At 57.5% G+C, this 17,629-nt stretch overlaps 7 protein-coding genes across 7 annotated transcripts; 5 read left to right on the forward strand and 2 right to left on the reverse strand.

Annotated features, from left to right (window-relative positions):
* Nucleotides 1–17: 17 nt before the first annotated feature.
* Nucleotides 18–578, forward strand: BDZ83DRAFT_755689 (uncharacterized protein; the record flags this gene model as incomplete). Its single annotated transcript, XM_060514648.1, has 2 exons — nucleotides 18–350; nucleotides 444–578. The coding sequence occupies 2 exons, from the start codon at nucleotides 18–20 to the stop codon at nucleotides 576–578; spliced, it is 468 nt and encodes a 155-aa protein (XP_060360990.1).
* Nucleotides 579–955: 377 nt separating this feature from the next.
* Nucleotides 956–3,278, reverse strand: BDZ83DRAFT_25400 (uncharacterized protein). Its single transcript, XM_060501953.1, has 3 exons — nucleotides 2,282–3,278; nucleotides 1,641–1,864; nucleotides 956–1,467 (listed from the first exon to the last, which is right to left on the reverse strand). The coding sequence occupies exons 1-3, from the start codon at nucleotides 3,000–3,002 to the stop codon at nucleotides 1,333–1,335; spliced, it is 1,080 nt and encodes a 359-aa protein (XP_060360991.1). The 5' UTR covers nucleotides 3,003–3,278; the 3' UTR covers nucleotides 956–1,332.
* A 911-nt stretch (nucleotides 3,279–4,189) lies between these two features.
* BDZ83DRAFT_24758 (uncharacterized protein) lies at nucleotides 4,190–5,055 on the forward strand. Its single transcript, XM_060501913.1, has one exon. The coding sequence runs from the start codon at nucleotides 4,367–4,369 to the stop codon at nucleotides 4,991–4,993; it is 627 nt and encodes a 208-aa protein (XP_060360992.1). The 5' UTR covers nucleotides 4,190–4,366; the 3' UTR covers nucleotides 4,994–5,055.
* A 2,154-nt stretch (nucleotides 5,056–7,209) lies between these two features.
* Nucleotides 7,210–9,926, forward strand: BDZ83DRAFT_586454 (cytidylyltransferase; the record flags this gene model as incomplete). Its single annotated transcript, XM_060505952.1, has 2 exons — nucleotides 7,210–7,783; nucleotides 7,831–9,926. 2 exons carry the CDS (start codon nucleotides 7,210–7,212, stop codon nucleotides 9,924–9,926), a joined length of 2,670 nt encoding a protein of 889 aa, XP_060360993.1.
* Nucleotides 9,927–10,169: 243 nt separating this feature from the next.
* BDZ83DRAFT_586440 (origin recognition complex subunit 2-domain-containing protein) lies at nucleotides 10,170–12,031 on the reverse strand (the record flags this gene model as incomplete). Its single annotated transcript, XM_060505950.1, has 2 exons — nucleotides 10,170–10,284; nucleotides 10,353–12,031. The coding sequence occupies 2 exons, from the start codon at nucleotides 12,029–12,031 to the stop codon at nucleotides 10,170–10,172; spliced, it is 1,794 nt and encodes a 597-aa protein (XP_060360994.1).
* A 384-nt stretch (nucleotides 12,032–12,415) lies between these two features.
* Nucleotides 12,416–13,165, forward strand: BDZ83DRAFT_722526 (HAD superfamily phosphatase; the record flags this gene model as incomplete). Its single annotated transcript, XM_060512476.1, has 3 exons — nucleotides 12,416–12,637; nucleotides 12,694–13,032; nucleotides 13,082–13,165. The coding sequence occupies 3 exons, from the start codon at nucleotides 12,416–12,418 to the stop codon at nucleotides 13,163–13,165; spliced, it is 645 nt and encodes a 214-aa protein (XP_060360995.1).
* Nucleotides 13,166–14,489: 1,324 nt separating this feature from the next.
* Nucleotides 14,490–16,874, forward strand: BDZ83DRAFT_755694 (uncharacterized protein; the record flags this gene model as incomplete). The annotated part of the gene is made up of 2 exons (XM_060514649.1): nucleotides 14,490–14,664; nucleotides 14,716–16,874. The coding sequence occupies 2 exons, from the start codon at nucleotides 14,490–14,492 to the stop codon at nucleotides 16,872–16,874; spliced, it is 2,334 nt and encodes a 777-aa protein (XP_060360996.1).
* Nucleotides 16,875–17,629: the final 755 nt, after the last annotated feature.

The following is a 17,629-nucleotide window of genomic DNA, read 5'->3' on the forward strand; positions in this document are numbered from 1 at the left end:
ACGGCAACAACCCCACGATGCCGCTCGACGACTACGCCTCCGCCGTCGGCGGCGGCCTCAAGCTCAAGGGCGCCAAAGTGATCAAACCGAAAAAGAAGAAGAGACGCGACAAGACCGATCTCGAAAAGAACCTCGAGACGGGCCGCGACGATGGCGGCAGTACTGCGCTGGTGAAGCATCGCGAAGAATCAGCCGGCGACTCGAAATCAAAATCGAAGAAGAAGAGCGGGAGAGGGAGCGAAGATCCCGAGGAGAACCGAGATGACGATGACGACGAGGAAGAGACCGGCGGTCGGGTCGTGCAAAAGACGGACGCGGAGAGGCGGTACGAGGAGAGGAAGCGCAAGAGGGTATGTTCTTTTCCCCTCCCCGTTTCTTCCAGGGCAGGATTGCCTCGTTGCCATCATTCGATCACTATGCTGACATTTCGTGCCCAAACACAGCTCCTCGAACTCGCAGAATCATCAAGCTCCCGCCCCGAGCTCCTCAAGACGCACAAGGAACGCGTCGAGGAGCTGAATACCTACTTGTCGAAGCTGAGCGAGCATCACGATATGCCCAAGATTGGACCCGGTTGAGGACTTTGCATGGGGAGGTCCCGTCGAGAGGTCCCGTCGAGGACGCTCTGGAGCAAGGCGGGGGGGAGGGGAGGGGGTTGGTTATCAATTGGGATCTTTTGTTTGTTGGATGGATTCGGGAGATTGGGAAAATGGAACTCTGATTTTGGCGTAATTGTATACCCTTTCCAAACTCTGCAAGATAGAGACAGATTCATCACTTCGCGTTGCTGTCGCTGGTGCTGCTGGTACTTTCCATACTACCAAGCTGCCATGCTGCCACGGAGCTCCCCCTCCCTTGATGCAGAGAGATGACACCGCGAAAACGAGCAAGACACCAGCAAAACAGATGATCCATCTGGACACCTGACGCCAAACACCTACCTAGCCAAGAGTCCCAAGACTACATTGGAATGCGGGCTGTCCCGCAATCAAACACTGCAGGCGAAAACAACTCTCGAACGTGTCAAGGAATGCGGGGACCATGTCTCAAAACAAATGTGTGTCAAATGATTTGTTTTCATTCTTTTTGGCACGAAATTCTTCAGTGTTGTTTGTTTCTCGAGTCCCTTTGGAGCTGCCAAGGAACTGTACTAACATTTCAGGTTTACCCCATCGTGATGGTGGCCTGTTTTCTTCCGCTTACGCTTACGCCTTCTCCTCCTCCTTTACGTCCTCCGCTAATACTACCCCGAGGCCACGATGTTTCTCAGTGTGCCTCCCATTCTATTATCCCCTCCAAAATCAAAGTTCGGCGCCATTGGCTGCGCGTAGTCTATGTGTCGTTGAGTCGATTGTTGTGCTGTGCCCACCAGTTTTGTATGCAAGGAGTGAATAGACCGTTAAAATGTCGTAAGTAAGTTGTGATGCTGATGTGTATGTGTGTGTGCCGCCCAACCAACCAAACCCGCTGCCCAAAATAAAGGAATGGATTAAATATTTAAACAGAAAGTCGTCAACGTGGACGATGCTGAACGCTGTAGAGGTTCGAGTGGTGCTGAATGCTGTCCTAGTGCTGAATGTCTACAGCAACAGCATGGCGCCGGCTACAAACGCAGCGAGGCCAATGGGCAGGACGGAGACGCTGCCGATGGGAACGGCGACGTTTTGCAGACCGCCGCTGCCGCCGCTGCCGCTGGAACCGGCCGAGGTGGCGGCGGGTTCGGGATCGACGGCGACAAAGGACGTGGCGGTCACAAGGACAACGTCGCCGTTGGAGGCGGTCGACGTAAAGGTAGACTTGACCTCGCTGAACGAGGTGGTCCGGGGCGTGCTGCGCGTGGTGGTGGTGCCTTGGCGGGTGGTGCCTGATGTTTTGTTAGTATAAGAGTACGAAAGGATGGAGATTAAGGAAATGACGAGTCACGAGGCCAAAAAGATCATCAACCAAAATGCCAACCCCAGGCTAACATGAATCGAGCGCTACAAAACCAACATACCAGATACAGACACAGTCGACGAAGCGGGCTCGGAGGACACCGTGGGGGACGAGGTCACGACCGTAGTAGTCTCAGAAGAAGGGGAAGCAGACGTACCCGGCGCGGACGCACTCGAAGACCCCGGGGAGGCCGTGGTGGGAGCGGACGAGGGGGCAGAAGAAGGGGGAGGGGGAGAAGAAGAGGAAGGAGACCCACTGGTCGTCGGAGGAGACTCAGTAGAGACGGTGGACGGCCCAACAGGAGTAGAAGAGGGAGATGCTTGCTGCGACTCCGATTGAGACGTACCAGAAGTAGGGGCTGCTGCTGAGGTCTGTTGCGTCGTGGGGGTGCTCGAGGCGGCGGGTTGCTGCGATGACTGTTGGGGCGTGGTCTGCGCCGCCGAAGTCTGTTGCGGCGTGCTGGAGGACTGCTGGACCTCTGCGGAGGAGGACGCCGGGGGAGCAGCCGAGGTGGTGGCCGGAGTAGACGGCGTCGGGGTCGGAGTCGGGGTCGGGGTGTCACTGGCCGGCGGCGCGGATGAGGCAGACGGCGTGGAAGCTTCGGAGGCGGACGGCGTAGGAGTGGCAGCCGGAGCAGCGCTCGAGGTGCCATTGTCCTGACGCTTCTCTAGCTGACCGAGAGCAGAAGCCAGCTCGGCGTCGTCCGCCTGGAAAGCAGCAATGGCTTCCTTGTCCGAGGCATAGACGCCATCCTGGTAGCGGTCGGGGAAGTAGGCGTGGAGGAGCCTGTGAATGAGATCCACTTTGGCAGCGTCCTTGACCTCGCCCTCTGCCACCAGGACCTGTTCCTGATGATCTCTCGTGCAAGGCCTTGCCTGGTGACCAATAGCTGAGGCGAGACTGAGGGTCATCAAGCCGCACACCAAGACGGTGAGCAGAAGACGGCGTGCAGCAGTCATTTTGTTTGGCGTCCTGGATGATGGTGATGTCGTCGTGGTCCCCTTCTCGTTGACAACAGGCAGCAATCCCTCTTCTAGGTGATGGTCGTACTTTGTGTCGAAAGTCATGGTGGCGAGATGTGTGAGGTGCTCCGGGGTTGTTTATAGACAGGACCAAGAGGTCAGGAAGGTTACAAACACCCAAGACGGCAGGACGGAAACGACAGCTGTGAATGTCCAATGGATGGACGCGGAAGTAGGTGTGCAGTGGACCAAGTGTGAAGTTACACACAGCGAGTGAGGGTCTGTCTAGCGTCCCGGCTGCAGCAAAAGGCGGCGAAAGATGTAAGAGAGGGGGGAAAAGATCCAATGACCCGACAGGTTCAAAGAGAAGGCTTGCAGGTATTGTATATGTCGCAAGCGGCCTCCGTTTCTGATGTGAGGAAGAGGGGCGAGAGGCGATCTAAAAGGTTGGTTGATCGGTGGTACCTGGCCGGCCGAAACCCTTTTGTCTGGTGGGTGGTTGGGGGTGAGGCCAAGGATGGAGTTTTCAGCGTAGTGAGACCCGTCGAGCTAACAGCTTTTGGGATGTGAGGGTCGGCTTGAGGCACGCCGCGCGCTTCTTTTGCGGTCCCCGGGGTTCGGTATCAAAAGCAAAAAAAAAACCTTGCTGCTGAATGTTTATCGTTTGAGAATGGACGGAAGCGGGAAACTACTGCGTACCCGTCCAATGGGTGGAAGCTGACACTGGGCGGTAGGTATGTGTGTAGATTGTTGCGCAGTCCCGCCAATTTCACGGGCCTGAGACTTGGCTTGGAATGTGAACAACTCTGAACAGTCGGGGTGACGAGAGAATCTACCGTGTTGTAGGTGGCGATGGACAAACAGCAAAGGCGAGCGAGCGTCGTAGCAGAACAGCGACCGAAGGATGATCAGATGAGAAGTGGCAGAGCGAGCGAGCAAAGGGGATTGGCGTTTAAACCTGTTGAAGATCGTCCCAGGCAGAATGCACATTGGCGTCGCCCAGTCGGCTGGGGGCAACACATCTTTGTGCATATAAAGATTCCCTGTTTCGCCGCCCCGACGACGTACCCCTGTCCTGTCGGCCCAACTCGAGCTATCCGTCCCATTGCTTCCATGGGTCCGTTCTAGCTGCGTAGCTCTGTCAGTATGGATAGAGTGACGAACTGAGCCCCGGTCGACAGGCCCAGTGTAACCCTCTCCGCCGTGAACCAAAACCGAGCTTCCCATTTCATCAGTCCATCCCCATCGTGCATCGCTATCGCTCGTCACTGGTGTCCATCGCGTCTGCGGCGTGCCGGGACAGCCTCTGGAGACTGGAGTCTGCAGCAGCTCGCACAGGGATCGTCAGGCGCAGCGTCCATCCTCGGCTCCAGTCGATATTGAATAATATTTTGCTGATTTTGTCCCAATTTTGGCCGGGAATGTCAAAAGCCCATTAATTCCTCCGGGCGTGGCCTCTGCGCTAGGCAATGTCTTTCCGTTCCCTGATACCCACTGGCCCAAAAGCCACTTGGCTCATGTTTTTTTTTCCTCAGGAGTCAGCCCGGTGCTGCCGTCGAGTGGATTGTGACATCACCAATAGCAGGAGACCAGCGGCGTCTCGTATCGTCTCCGAGCCCATCGTCAGTCTGATTCATTGTCCCACACTTTGCACATGCTGTATACAGAAGTGCAGACAGACGTACGTGGGCTACGCTACGCCGCGATACGAGCCGTCTGGTGTTTGCCAACTTCAGATGCCCCGCGATGGTGCCGCACTCGGTGACTTTCGCGCCATCCACATATGCAAGACTCTTGGTGATCAGTCAGACCATGGGGGTTTCTCGTCCAATTGCTTCCATCCTCGCATCGTTGGCTCCTGGGAGGGGAGGGGGGAGCTGACTGTCGGGGCCTGCACCCAGCCGCCCCAGCGAGTGCCCGGGGGGTCTTGGAGTCTCGGTGCGGTGTGCTGCAGCATCTTTGCGACATCCACCGCGCTGGCACTGCATGCAGGTCGATTACGAACCCACTGCCGGTCCGGTCAGCTTTGCAAGCATGGTATCCCAAGGGAGCTGATAAGACCATTTTTGCTTTTGGCCTGCCTCTCCCGTCGATAGAGCCTCAATATCACTCCCTCTGTGTTTGTGTTCGCCGTCCATCTGTCGCTAGAAACTCTTTGCATAAGAGAGCCATCTCCCCTGAGCTTCGTCGCACCTGAATCTGGTGTGGAACACGTCAAACGGCGAGGTGCAACTGTACAACGTGTGGGCTCACGCATCCGTCTGAGCTGGTGGTCTTTTGTCCTATCTGGTACGGGAGGTGGCTGTGATGGTCGCCGTTTGGAGCGTTGCGCACCTGAAGCCGCCCGTATGGTTTCTTAGCCCGTCTGACCCGTTTGACGTTCTGTTTGCGTGCGTTTGAAACGAGCCGTCACCTATCAGACCTCTCGTCCCTGCTCGCGGTGAATAGTCACTGTCCAGTGTCCACAATCGAGTGAGTGGACAAAACACCTGCGACTCGTATTTTGACTTTTTTTTCTGCCCAGCGTCCGGTTTGGGGGAGCGGCCCAGTGCAGCTGTCTCTCTGGCATGTCCCCAGTCCCTGCCAGCCAATCCTCGACCCGCTGCAGTGACCAGGTAATACGAGATGCGGCCCTCATCCTCGAGACTCTCGAATGACGGGTGCTGGGGCGGTCGGGCAGCCGAGTGCCGGGGCCTCGACCCTTTTTTCGCACTCGTCGATGCCGATGCAGGCTTCGTGGCCCGCTAGAGCATCCGGATGCTAGCGGGAGGCGAGGAGGCTGAGGCAGATGTGCCAACTCGCTATTCGTACGTTTGACGGGCACTGACGGGACAAAATAAAGATGGTGGCGTCCGGATTGGGAAACGGTCAGCGATGCCCCACGATCTGGTGGTTTGTGGCTTGCCTGTTGATTCTCCGATTGATTGTTATTTTTGGCAGTTTTTAGCAGCAGTAGGCTTGCGACGCCCAACAAGTGTGAGGAGCATCCAGCATCAGATGGGTGTCAACGATCTGGCGATGCTGCAGACCGACGTTGAGCTGCGAACAGCACCCACTTGGGATGCTCCAATTTTGGCCTGGAGACTGGAGACATCGATTATGTCAGAAGTCCACCATATCGCAACGTCGCAACCTGCCTTCTCTCCGCAGGTGGACTGCATGTGCATCATCGTGAGGTCGCGCGCAGCAGATTGATAGAGGCTGGCGTCACCGCAACAACAAGTGACAGATGCCGCCAAGGGGCGACGGGCACCAGGCTGGCACGGCTGGCCTGACGGGTTCAATTGACTTTTTTTTCATCTCTTGAAGGGCTGAAGGCTGATTCCGCTCTGGCTTGGCCTGTGCCGTTTCGCGCGTGTGTCTTGTTTGTGGTTGAGATTACTTAAGAATGACACTGCGACGTCAACATTGCTCTTTTCTCGAGGCGTCAGGCCAGGCCATGCCTGCAGGAATCTGGCAATGTCCGCCACATAGAGGCTTCCGAATGGAGGCTACCATGGTTGAGTGTCGGGAAATGAGGTCACCGGCGTCTGGGATCACGTCTGGAACGTCCCTGAGGTGGGCGCGTTTGATGATGCTGAGCTTGATCGCGGTGTCTCTCGTCAGCCTCTCCAGACTTGTAGAAGAAAGACGGTTGACGGCTTCTGATTCTCGTCTTCGGTCCCGGGGCGGGAGAATCCTCAGGTACCTCCTCGCCTGAGAGGCTGAGTACATGGTCGCAAGTACCTTAGGTAAGCTGGTGTTCGGTACCCGGAAGACACGCCCGAGTGCCCCGCCAAGAGAAGCATCGCAAGAGAACCTCTGCGGCATCAGGCTCAGCCACAGGAGGTGACAGGCTGTGTTGTTTGGCCCTGTGGCTCGTGCGCCTCATGAAATCCGGTGGGATCTGTCACTGCCACCCACTGAGTGCTGACTGTCGCTGCTGTCACCCGCTGTCCACTCGCGTTGGCGCATTCCTCCCTGGCGCCGCGCGGCTGATGAACCGCTTTCCCAACAGAGACTGACGCTGGCAGACAGCCCACTAACCCAGCTAGCCCGGTCTCCCAGATGACAACACAGCTGCCAATTCGCATCTTTCATGTGATGGAGCTCCCCACAACCGCCGCCTCGCCGTCAACTTGTTCCCCAGCCTCTGACACCCGTGGCCTGACGTGAAAGAAACACCATCATCGTAGCGACGCCCCAATCACCCTGCGACAGCCCACGGCACCCGTCTCACCCAATTCCATGTTACCCAGCATCGCCAACAAAGTGATTCCCGATAGTCAACGAATGCTGGCGCGGCAGCAGTCTCCAATGCGATAGCTCCGCCATGCCCGCGCATCTCGAACCGAACGCTCTCTTCGGCCACGATACAGAAGCAAACGATGAAATCCGATCTCTCAGCCGCTCCCCGCATCCCTATCACCACCTCAATACCGAGCTCCCTCATCCCGCCCACCGTCTAGTCTATAAGCCGCCCAATTCCGCACCGACACCGCCGAGAACATCGTCAACAGACTCAAGCCGGACCCCGTCTCCCTTCCCATCGTTCGCCAAGGACTCTTCCCAGGGTAGCGACAGCGGTACCGAAGCCGACGATGAGCACTTTCTCAAGGGGTTGCCGGCGCCCAAGGTCCGCCTGCACAAGGGACTAAGGGGACGGAACGAGGTACTCTCGGGCTCGTCGACGCCCCTCTTCTCTCCAGACCAGGAAGAAGATGCTCTGCGGAAGCAAAAGGAAAAGGAGGATCGGAAAGAGGCCCGCAGGTTCCTCAACGAGCGCAATTACCGCCGCACAAAGGAGCTCATCCGGCGGGTGTCAGAGTTCATCATTGTCGGTTCGCTCTTCGCAGTGGTTCGCTCGAATCCGTTGGTGAAGCCACTGTTCACCGCGTGGAGCAGAGGTATGCTATCAGATCCCAGGTCTCGGAATGCAAGCTCACCTGTACAGAACTACGCTTCCCAGCCACGCTCATCACCTCTCTCATGATACTCTATCCGATCCGACTCTTCGCATGGTCAACCCGCCATAGGGCCTCCTCCAAAAAGCCAGCCATTGCCGTGCCCACCGTCTTTGACCCTGCGCCCATTCTGTATCCGCCGTCAGTGACGCTCCTCGTGTCGTTATTAATATCCCCCGACAACCAGGCGGTCATTCTTACCAACATTATTCTGAGCATTTCTTCGATACCCAAATACTTAATCCCGACGGCTCGCGCTCACGAAGCCATCAACCCCCTGCAATGGGTTCTATCTTGCGTTCCCATGTGGCTTTCGCAGCAACACCCGGAAGCGACACTATCCAGACCGAGCATCAGCCCAGAGACGGCTGTTCTCCTGTATCCGCTGCATCAGACACTGCTCGAGGTGCTGCACTATCTTACTACGACGAGCCTGCTCACGGCTGAGCTGCAGCTGCTCTCCATCGCCTTGATCAATGTGCTCCTCCTCGCCCACTCGCCACAGGCCACCATTCTCCAGGCGCTGCTCTGGGGAGGCGGCGTGGGCGTGCTCGTCGTCTGCGGACCGGTGATTCGATGGGGGATCGCCTTGGCTAGGGTTCCAAGGCTGCGTTTCAGGCGCGTCGTGACCCCGTCAAAGAAGTCATCCGTCTTTGGGTTTCTCTCCGAGGGGCTCTCTATGCGGCGATTCAAGCACGAGCTGTTGGGCTCATCACTGGAGGAGTCGGCATCTGAACTGGGCGATTCTGAAGAGGAGATTATCAATGGACCGTTTGCGAAGCCGATGAGAGTCCGGACGTTTGGCATGGCTGATATGCCCTCTAGGGGAGAGCGCAAGATGAGCGCCTCTCCAGATGGCAAAGCCCCAGCATCACCAGACGGGTTCGCCGCTGGGCGACGCAACACGTTTCCGTATGCTCTGCAGCGGCCGAGGCGGTCCTTGACACACACATCAGCGGGCCGGAGGAAACGCACCGCCTCGACTACCGTCCGCTCATTCTTCAAGCTGACAGAGGCGCAAGCCACCATGAGGAAGTGGTCGTACGCGACGTACGTCTACACTTGCATTGTGCTCATTATCTTGGTGCCTGTACGAGAGTACATTGGTCGCCATGCTCTGCTGGGTAACGAGCCCGTCGGCTGGGCCCTGGGGTATCTCTTTGGCGAGCTGCCGTGGTTTAGGTTCAAAGTTGTCGAAGCGAACCTCGAGAGATGGATCTGCTTACCTACACGCCTGAGCGACGATGCTGCAAAGGCGTCCTGTCACCAGGGCTGGGTGCAGCACATTCGGCTCTCCGACTTTGGCGAAGCCAACGCGCGGCTCCTCATGGCAGCATACTGGCTTGCCATTGTCATTGTCGGCTTGACCGTGGTCATCCGCCTGGACCCCAAGTACGAGGTGGACACGAGGCGAAAGGTGTTCCACTTTATGATGGTCGGCATGTTCCTCCCTGCGACCTTTGTCGACCCCGTCTTTGCGGCTTTGGCACTGTCGCTCGTCCTCGCCATCTTCCTCATTCTCGATCTCCTGCGGGCGAGTCAACTCCCGCCGCTGTCCCGGCCTATCGCCTCGTTCCTCACGCCGTACGTGGATGGCAGAGACCACAAGGGGCCCGTCGTTATTTCGCACCTGTTCCTGCTCATCGGCTGCGCCATCCCTCTCTGGCTGTCCCTCGCCACCCTTCCGCGCTCCGGCAGCGGCTACTTGACCGGGTGGGAGGTGCCGACGCGCGAAGTCAGCATGGTAGCGGGCGTCATTTGCGTCGGCCTCGGCGACGCGGCGGCATCGCTTATTGGCCGGCGGTACGGGCACAGGAAATGGGTCTGGGGCGGCGGCAAGAGTCTCGAGGGCAGCGTCGCGTTCGCGGGGGCCGTGTTCCTTGGGCTGATGGCGGCAACGACCTGGCTTCGGGTTGGTGGGTGGCCCGTTGCGGCGGAGCAGCATGTGGCGTGGCCCACGTCGGCGCGGAACGCCGGCTTCTGCGCCAGCATGGCGAGCTTGACGGAGGCGGTCTTGACCGGCGGAAACGATAACGTTATTGTGCCGGTGGTCCTCTGGACGTGTGTCAAAAGTATCGGGGTGTAGGGGTGTGCGCGACATGGGACTGGCGTTTTTAGGGGGTGTCAGGGTTTCACGAGATGGTTTTCTTTTACAAAATACTCCTAGAACATGGGGGATCATGATTATGAATGCAATGCCTTGAGTCTATGTGCCATGTGGTTTGCGAGAATCTGTTTGGTAAAGCTACAGATGCTAGGTAACGCCAATATGCTTTTGCCTCCTGAATGTTTTGAATGTGCAATGATTCATGGGTATGTAGCGGCCGACTCATGACATCAAGTCTTCGAGAATGGCCTCGAGCTCCTCCCGCCTAAAGGGGATACTCAAGAGCTCCGTGCCGAGGGCGTCTTTCCTGCTCTCGATGATTTGATGGTCGTGGAACCTGTTCTCGTCAGCTTCTCTTCGCACAGGGGGTCCAGTCAGCAAGGTGTGTGGGATGAGGGAACCTACTCCTTCAGCAGCGTCCGGAACGCCATCTCGGAACTGCAGATGAAATCCTCCACAGCCTTGTTATACACCATCCGGTACTCGACACCCGGATTCTCCGCCCCATACTGTTGTCCGGCGTCGTCGTCCATGGCGGACAGGACCTCGATGACGAGCAACTCGAACAGCTTCTTTGCGTTCTCGGGCAACGAGCGCAGCACGAAGACGACGCCCTCTTTGCCGTTGACGCGGCGGGCTTTGCGGCCGAGGAGCTCGTGGACCTCGTCTACGGGGTCGAGTTCTACGTCCTGTAGCGGTTGGAGGGTGGTGGCGTCATGAAACAAAAAATTGAAGGATGTGCGCTGGGCGGCGTCCCAGAGGAGGGGGAAGGAGGGCGTGTCTGCTGTTGCGACGAGGCGGATTAGGGGCAGGGAGGCGAGTTGGGAGAGGAGTTGTTGGGTTGTTTGTTTGCGGAGGGGGTGAGCGTCTATGGAGTGGAGGAGGATTGTTATCGGTCGACTGTGTGATGATGTAGACCGAGATGTGAGGGCCGAGGAGAGGGCCTGGACCATGGCCGTCGTCTGAGCAGGCAATTTCAGCGCCGGATCGAGCGCTGCGGCGACGGTAGAAAACACCTCCCGGGCTGTTAACGAGCGCACGTGGCCGTTGACCACAACGATGGGCGCCTCCGGGTCCGCGGCGTAGAGGTGCGCCGCAAGTTTGGCGACGAGGTTGCGTTTGGAGCCCTGGCCGTAGAGGCAGAGGCTGAAGCCCTGGGCGAGCTCGAAGCGCCACTGCGGAAAGGAGGATTCGTGGAGAGACTCGAGGTAGGCGAGGTCGTCTTCGTGGGGGTCTTTATTTTGGGAGGCGTCCTCGCGGCGGAGGTCAAAGTACTCTTCGTGCGTGAGGAGGTCCAGGGAGGCGAGGGTGTTGTGGGACGTCTTTGCGCGGCCGGGTTTGTTCTGCTCAAAGTAGATTTCGTGGGGGGGCAGGTCGCGGGGCGGGGTTGGTGATTTGGGCGGAGGGATCTTGCGTGGGCGGCCGCGGCGGCGGGGGGTCGTTGCTGATGGTGTTTCTGGGTCGGGGGGTTGTGATGCTGATGCTGATGCTGATGCTGTGAATGGTTTCGTCGCCGATGTTGTCGTCTTTGCCCGCGGTGTCCTCTGTTCTTCGGCCTCTTCCTCATCCTCTTCCTCCTCGCTCGACTCGTAAATCTCCCGCGCGAGACCCTCGTCCTCGTCGCTGTCCCCGTCGGCGACGATGCTCTGAATCAGAGCCCTGGCGCTCTTCCTCCGCGCGGAACGGTCCGCGGCCTGGCGCCTCCGCGGTGTGATGGCGGCCTTTACCGGCGTCACCAGCATATTCACCTGGCGCAGCTTCGAGGGCGTGACGGCGCCGCTGGCTTGGGGCGTTGCTGATTTTGGCGGGCGGCCTCGTTTCTTTCTCGGGGTGTGTTCTTCGGGTTCGGATTTGGGGTCTGCTGCTGCTGCTACTGCTGCTGCCTCTCCATCATCGCCATCGGCGGCATCGCTGTCAGAGGGCACTTCGTAAGGGTCCTCTGCCTGGCGCCTCCGCTTCGAGGGGGTCCCGTTGATGGGCTCGTCGCCGGCTCCGTCGTGCAGCTGCTGGCGGGAGCGCTTCTGGCTCAGTCTGCTGCTTGGGGAGTCGCCCACATCCGACTCTTGTGGTCTCTTCCTGGACATTTTGCGTTGCGATGGCGGTCTGTTGTCGTTGTCGTTGACTTTCCTGACGTCCTGGTTCAATGGCGTGGGTGGTGGTCAATATTTTGCGGCTTTCGACGGCACGGCAACCGGAGACGACGCGCTGGGAGACGCGAAAATGTGCAGTCGGACAGGGAGGCGGCCGAGTGGGTCCCCCGTGTCTAATTGAGTTGTCCGCCCCGATGTCACAGGCGCAGCGCCCGGGTGCTTATCTTATCAGACGAACAGGGGTAGCTGTTGCGCATTCTGCAGGTGGCCCAAGCTCCCCGCATGGTCCAAATCTCTCCGGCCCTGCCTCCGTCTAACCAAGAACTTCATCTCCTTCCCCCCCAAATCCCATCCTCACCCCAAGGGCCCATCACCAAGATGAATCTCAACCTCTCCGGCACGGTGAACGTGTTCAAGCTGTTGTTCAAGCCCACGCTGTGTCTGCCGCAGCACACGGTCGCGACGTTCAACGACCTACCCATCCCGTTTGAAAAAGCCTTTGAGGGCCAGAATCGGAAATGCGACATCAGGGCTGTGGTGCTCGACAAGGACGACTGCTTCGCGGTTCCCCACACGAATGAGGTCCACAAGCCTTACAAGGTATGTCACTGCTATGCTTCCCCCAAAGCTTTCCAGGCCGCTGAACAATCATCAAGGAGCGCTTCGAGCAGCTCAAGGCCGCGTATCCCGGCCGGAGGCTGGTCATCGTCTCCAACACGGCTGGAGCCACGTCCTACGACAGCTCGCTCAAGCTGGCCAAGGAGTTGGAGGAAGCCACCGGCATCACCGTCCTGCCTCACAAGACGAAGAAGCCCGGCTGTGGTTCCGAGATCATGGAGTACTTTCGCAAGCACCCCGAAACGGGCGTCTCCCATCCCTCTCAGGTCGCCGTCGTCGGTGATCGCTTGACCACCGACATGATGCTGGCCAACATGATGGGCGGCTGGGGGTTCTGGATCAGAGAGGGTGTTGTTGCTCCCGAGAAGAAGAGCATTGTTGGTATTCATCCCCTATAGTCAGGTAATGGATTCTAACTTGTGATAGCTCTCGAGACTTGAATGGCGGCTGGCAGCAGCGTTGACTGCCAGGGGGTACAAACCAGCCGACCCCCAGAGTCCTTTTGAGTAGGCTGTCTTCCAGCTGGGCCTTTGGAGCTTCAAAGAGCTCGGTGTGGCGTTGTGCTGCTCGTCTTGGTTGAAGTTCTCCATGGTCAAAGAGAGTCAACTCAACTCTCCACAAGCTCTTTGCAGACGACTCTGGTGTGGGAAAGGGCCTGCGAGCAGCAAGACAGCCTCGTTGTTACGATCTGCTGATAATGGTCGAATAGCGACATGTCGAAGACGATCCAGCAGATGGTTCAGCAGCAGATGGAGTGTTGGTTAACTCAGGGGCAAGTCGTTTGTTGGGCTGTCTTTGGCATCACCCAGAACTGGTTGGGAGTCCCAAGCTTCTGCTTGCTCAGGGTGACTTGAAGCACACCCACTTGATCCAGCTGCACATTTTCAAAGTTCAGCTTTTGGCCACATCGACCCTCGTCAACACCCATCCACACCCAAGGCATCGATCCTGGACACCCACATGGATGCTTGCTGCCGTCTCCCGCAGACTTGTCCATGGTTGTGTCGTCCATCTGTCACCCATGAACCAGTAACCTTGCTCGAATACGGCCATGACACCGACCTCGCCTCCGTTGCTCCTTCCCGGGAGGCCATTCACTCGTCCAATCTTTCATCGCATCCACCTTTCGTCACATCACCAATCCATTGCACAACCTATTCACCACATCAACTCTTGACCGCATTACCACTCCGCCGCATCAGTCTTCCGTCGCATAGCCCTTTTATCGCATCACCTTTCTACCGCACGGCCCTTCCGTCGCATAATCACCACATTATGTTTCTACCGCATCGCCAATTCACCGCAAGCTCTTGCGATTCCATCGCATCACAACCAGAAGAGTTGCTTTGGGCGGAAGAGGTGGCTTTCCGTTGCATCAGCTTCCGTCCCATCACCACTCCGTCCCATCACCCTTCGACCGCATCATGATTCCACCACATCACCTATTCACCACCATGGGGTCACCTCATCACGGCCGCCTCAACTGCCCACAATATAAATATCAACCTACCACCCACCTACAGGAGTCCGGCCACTCCTACTTCCTCAGGGCATACTTATTCTTTCCAACATTCGACGCGAGCGCGTACTCAAATCGCTTCCACTTCTTGCCGCACAAAATTCTTCCGAGAAATAATTTTGAACTCCCGAATCCACAGCATTATTTTCCTCTCGACTGCCAATATCTGCGACTTGGCGGCAGTTCCTTCCTGAAAAACACACCAGACGAAGAGAAGCCTTCATCTCGCAAGGATTGCCATCTCGCGAAAATTGCCCCGAGAGCTTTCTACCACTACAACACCCGACTATCGCGACAACCCTGCACCACGCCAACATGCCCGGTAAAGCGTGGAGCAAAGAGGAAGAGCGCGTCTTCTGGCGTTCCATCGTCCCTCTTTCGGCGAAAGGGGTTGGCAGTGGCTCGTCCAGATCTTGGGAAGAGTTGGCCGTCATTATGCAGCGGGAGATGGGCCCCAATGCCAAGCGCCAATACACTCAGCTCAGTCTTGGTACGTTCAGCACATTCCGCCAACATACTTGCCATGCTAACAACCAGACAGTGGAGCATTATTTCCAGAATCACGACAAGGAGCATTTCTCACCCTTTGCGGCTCCGTACGTACACGAGATGAAGAGGGCCATGGCCATGATCAAGAAGAGTCAGTTGCAGGATGAGGCGTCTGTTCCTTCCCAGGATGCCCAGGCTCAGGACAGCTTCGACAAGCATACCGGCGAGACCACTGATGAGGAGAACGAAACCATCCTCTCTGAGGGAACCGACCACAACGACGGAGACTACGTTGATGATGGAGGTGACGAAGACGCCGAGGGAGACGATGATGATGTTGTCGATGTTGACAACGATCTTCGCACCTTTGCTCGGGACCAGCAGATTGAGACTGCTGCTCGCGCTGTTAAGCGTGCTGCAGGCCAACGACCTATTTTCTCGGCCCCCGTGGCCGACATGAGCCCTCGTGACCCCGGCTTGGTGCCCCAGCGCAACATGTCCAAGGAGCGCTCGACGCTGCCCCCTCGCCCTCCCAAGGCTGTCACGCGGAACCGTGACTTCCGTGCTCACCCGTACGACAGCCCCAGACTCTCTCAGCGTGGTCGGCAGCCGCCCCAGGAACGCGCTCGAATGGCTACGCCTCTCGAGACCAATAGCTACTATGACCAGGGTCTCAGAACCCAGCCTTTCTACGGACAGCAGTCCAGTCGTCAGCCTTTCTACGACCAGGGTCCCAGAATGCAGAGTGGCTACGGACAGGATTCTGGCTACTACGATCAGGGCCCCAGAGCCCAGACTTCTTACGTTCAGAACTTTGGAACCCAGGGCAACTACGACCAGGCGCGCGACTACTACGGCCAGACTACCAACCCCCAGGGGTTTGACAATGGCCCCAACTCTGAGACCTGGGATCAGAGCTCCAAGAACCGTGAGTACTACGAACGGGAGTACGCCGCCCAAAGTCAGCAGTACATCAATCAGTGCCATGGTCGAAGTGACGACAGGCAGGGCTATAACGGTCAGAGCTCTAGCAGCCGTGGTTACGACCAGAACCGCAGCGTCGCAGGCTCCTCCCAGAATCACGAGTACCGAGGCTATGACCAGAACCAGGGCACTCAGGGCTATCACGACCAGAACCGCAGCATCCAGAGCTCTGACCAGAATTACGCCAACCAGGGCTACTACGACCAAGACCGCAACGTTCAGGGCTCCTTCCAGAACTACGCCAACCAGGGCTACGATCAGAAGCGTAACCAGCATGCCCTCGGCGACCAGGGAAACCACGCGATCGCCGCGTACAACACTGGCCAGCACCAGCCTGCCCCCTCTACGGGCTACAGCGGTCACCAGCCTGCCATGGGATCTAACCAGTACGGCCCGGATCCTCAGTACCCCCAGTCGCAGCAGTCGAGCATGGGCTACCCCGACTACCCTGTCGGAAACCGGTCCAGCACCTCGGCGCGCGTTGACCCTCATGCCATGCCTCGCTACCCAGATCGTCAGGCCTCGATGTCCTTTGGCCGCAGCTCAGCTGCCATGACGCCCAACTACGACAGCCCCGCGCAGCACAGTGCCGCGCCGTCTCCCGGCTACGTTGGCTATCCCTCAACCATTCCGGACTACATCCAGCGCCCCTCGACCGCTGGCTCTGGTCACCAGCAGCCCTCTCGCCGTCCTTCTACTCATCAGCAGGTCAGCGAGGATCATCATCGCCGGGGAGCTCAACTCAACAGTGGCGAGGAGCCCCAGAATGAGCAGTTGCAGCGCCCCTCTTCCTCTGTCCCTGTTCTCCAGCCTCCCAACGAGGATCAGTACCGTCTGGGAGGCTACCAGGAGAAGGAGCTGTTCCAAGCTCCATCTTTCTCTTCGACCGCTCGTCAGCATGCCACCGGGGACTACAGCCGCCAGGGAGCCTATATGGATCGTCACGATGAGCCCAAGAACGAGCAGATCCAGCGTCCTTCTGCTTCTTCTGCGTCTCTCCCTCAGAATCCTACCGAGTACGCACCCCAGAGTGGCTACATGCACGACCGTGGACAGACCGAGGACGAGCAATTCCCTCGTCCTTACGTCTCTCCCTACTCTCCTCGCCAGCACCTCTCCGAGCACAGCAACGATCAGGGCGGCGGCTCGAAGAAGGCCCACGTGCCTCAGTACGAGCCAGAGATGTTCCAAGCCTTTGAGGCTGCGTCCGCTCAGCACAAGCAGTAAGCCCCTTGCGTTGTACATTTTTGCTCTCCAGGTCAGGACATTGCGACTTCCATCAGGGCAGCACCTGCATTCAGTTGCTGGATTCGCCCGCGACTAGCACAGACGCAGTGATTACGGAGACATCACTACTCCATTACGGAATTGGAAGCTTACGTTGGCATTGGGAGCTGCATTCGACAGGAAGCAGTCAAACGTCGACATTGGTATTGAGCATTCTGGCTGGATTCGGGCCTTGGTTTAGGCGTTGGGATGAGGTTTAATGGCAGAGATACCCATCATGGCTTTCGGGATGCAGACAGTGAGAGAAGGATAGACCTTAGTCGTCCAGGCCCCCACGAATAGTTCCCCATAGCCCCTTCATAGGAATTGAGCATCAATCATTCATAGCTTCCCCATCCTTCGATTGTGCCCCCCTTTATCCCACGTCTCAGGTTAAATAAGATATGCACAATGACTAAGCCAACCGAGGGGGGAAACTCGAACGACTTTCTTGAATCCAGGTCTCCAAGACTCCATGTTCGCCGGTGGGGTAACTGACATGAACAGCAAGCAAGGAAGGGTGGCATGATCTGATATTAAAAGTGCCGTCCGAGCGAAGGGGCAAAAGCAAGGCTGATAAGGACAGACTGGGCGACAAGAGGCGAATAAACAAGAATTATCGTAGGAACTCTCGAGTCTTTAAAACGTGGGCGTCTTGCAATTGACTTCTAGGTGTTTTCATCCTTTGATTGTGTCTTTTATCCTCGATTCTTTGA

The sequence above is a fragment of the Colletotrichum acutatum genome (genome assembly GCF_030867785.1).
Source record: "Colletotrichum acutatum strain CBS 112980 chromosome Unknown BDZ83scaffold_106, whole genome shotgun sequence".
Classification (NCBI taxonomy): domain Eukaryota; kingdom Fungi; phylum Ascomycota; class Sordariomycetes; order Glomerellales; family Glomerellaceae; genus Colletotrichum; species Colletotrichum acutatum.